At 47.0% G+C, this 2134-nt stretch overlaps 1 protein-coding gene across 1 annotated transcript in view; it reads left to right on the top strand.

Moving 5' to 3' along the window:
- Positions 1-1738, top strand: part of VAMP3 (vesicle associated membrane protein 3) — a 3850-nt gene extending 2112 nt beyond the window's left edge. The window contains exons 4-5 of the mRNA XM_009274205.2: positions 1131-1182; positions 1537-1738. Of these exons, the coding sequence (XP_009272480.1) occupies positions 1131-1182; positions 1537-1556 (72 nt within the window). The 3' untranslated portion in view covers positions 1557-1738. The remainder of the gene's footprint in view (positions 1-1130; positions 1183-1536) is intronic.
- The last annotated feature ends 396 nt before the right edge of the window (positions 1739-2134 follow it).

Genomic DNA, 2134 nt, shown 5'->3' with positions numbered 1-2134 from the left:
GTGATGGGGGAGAGAATCAGAAGAGTAAAAGTGAGAAAACTCATCGGTTGAGATAAAGACAGTTTAATAGGTAAAGCAAAAGCCGCACACGCAAGCAAACCAAAACAAGGAATTCATTCACTCCTTCCTATGGGCAGGCAGGTGTTCAGCCATCTCCAGGAAAGCAGGGCTCCATCATGCATAACAGTTACTTGGGAAGACAAACATGATCACTCTGAACGTCCCCCCCTTCCTTCTTCCCCCAGCTTTATATGCTGAGCATGATGTCATATGGTGTGGAATATCCCTTTGGTCAGTTGGGGTCAGCTGTCCCGGCTGTGTCCCCTCCCATCTTCTTGTGCCCCCCCAGCCTACTCGCTGGTGGGGTGGGGTGAGAAGCAGAAAAGGCCTTCACTCTGTGTGAGCACTGCTCAGCAGTAACCAAAACATCCCTGTGTTATCAACACTTTCCAGCACAAATCCAAAACATAGCCCTGTACTAGCCACTAGGAAGAAAATTACTTCTACCCCAGCCAAAACCAGCACAAATTTACAGTGTCTATTTTAAAAACATGGCATAGTGGTTAGGTGAAGTAACCAAAAGCTGGATTACCAGCCGTGCTGCTTGATGCAAGACCTTGTCGAAGACAGTAATGGCCAGAGGGAAACACCTCAGTAATCTGAGGCTTTGGGGAACTGGAAGCAAAAGGTCAAAAATACATAGGTTGAGTTAGTGTGTGGGAAGTATTAGAAAGCAGAAGGAGCTTGCTCAGACTCCTGTGCCTGTAGCTGTTGGCAAAGGTTGGAATCTTCTTTGGTGAGCAACAGAGACAGTGAAAGGTGTGGTATAGGGTAAGAGTAGAAATTATGTTTAATAGTTCTTTACTCCTGCTTGTATCATCACCTGAGGCAGGCTTTGCATGGAGGCACAATAGAAAAGAACCTCTTGGTCTGCTTTGCTTGTGTGCACAGCCTACCGTGTCTTCAGTGGTAATGGTGAATCAAGCTTGCTTACTGAAGAAGTTGTACTTGCTGTGTTAGATCTAGCACATGGTGCAAAAGTACCTTGCAGGGGCTGCTTTCCTGTACCCTAAAGGCCAGTTAATGCTGCTGCATGGTTTGTAGTAAGTGTTGTATGGCTTTTTTCACAGATGTGGGCAATACTGATAGCTGTGGTTCTCATTATCATCATCATCATTATTGGTAAGTTTCACCAAAACGGGTTTCTTGTAGAGTTGGAATAGATGGTGTTAATTCACTGTCTGGTACAGTTTAAATAAAGCCAGGATACTCAAAGTATATACAACATTAATCTGAAATAGGAGTGACTGCTTTAACAAATGCTGCAGTAACCACTGGCAACAGATAGATAGTCCTGGGTGAGAAATATCAGTGTGCAAGCACAAAGGAAAACTAAAACTAGGAAAACCAATACGGGGAAACTCTTAAATCCCTCTTTGCGTATCTCTAGTATCTCAAAATCTTAAAATGCAGGATTGTTATGGCGAGGGGCTGTAAGAGACTGTCCTTTGTCCAACTTTTTTCTTCTTTTTGTAGTCTGGAATATGCCTTCATGAGTTACAGGAAGAAACTCAAATCAACTGAAGGTGCCCATCTTCAGCCTCTCCACTTCAAACCTGCTGTATTTTCAGCCCATTTACTGCTGTTTAAAGCAAAACTGTTTTGATTACTGAAATGTTAGCTAACTGTACCTGGTTGCCTTAAGACACTCCTGTCATAAATTACTAACAAGCACAGCTCACCGCTTCCACAGTGCCTTGATAAGCTGGGGCACAGAGCTGGCGAGGATTTGGCTCTAGAGTTTCCCCTGTCGATGCTGTAAGGAGTCACAGGCTTTGTAGGCGGTTTCGGGCCTTGCCCTCCTTCCTCCTCAAGACACTCCTGTCATAAATTACTAACAAGCACAGCTCACCGCTTCCACAGTGCCTTGATAAGCTGGGGCACCGAGCTGGCGAGGATTTGGCTCTAGAGTTTCCCCTGTCGATGCTGTAAGGAGTCACAGGCTTTGTAGGCGGTTTCGGGCCTTGCCCTCCTTCCTCCTCACCCGTCTGCCTTTCCCCTCGCTGCTGTCGCGGGGGGGGGGGGGGGGGGCCGCCCACCCGCGCCGTGCCCTGCCCCGCGGCCCGCGGCGGGG

The sequence above is a fragment of the Aptenodytes forsteri genome, unplaced genomic scaffold (genome assembly GCF_000699145.1).
Source record: "Aptenodytes forsteri isolate BGI_AS27 unplaced genomic scaffold, ASM69914v1 Scaffold16, whole genome shotgun sequence".
Classification (NCBI taxonomy): Eukaryota; Metazoa; Chordata; class Aves; order Sphenisciformes; family Spheniscidae; genus Aptenodytes; species Aptenodytes forsteri.
Note: the sequence above shows the minus strand (reverse complement) of the source record. Positions and strands in the feature narration are given on the sequence as shown.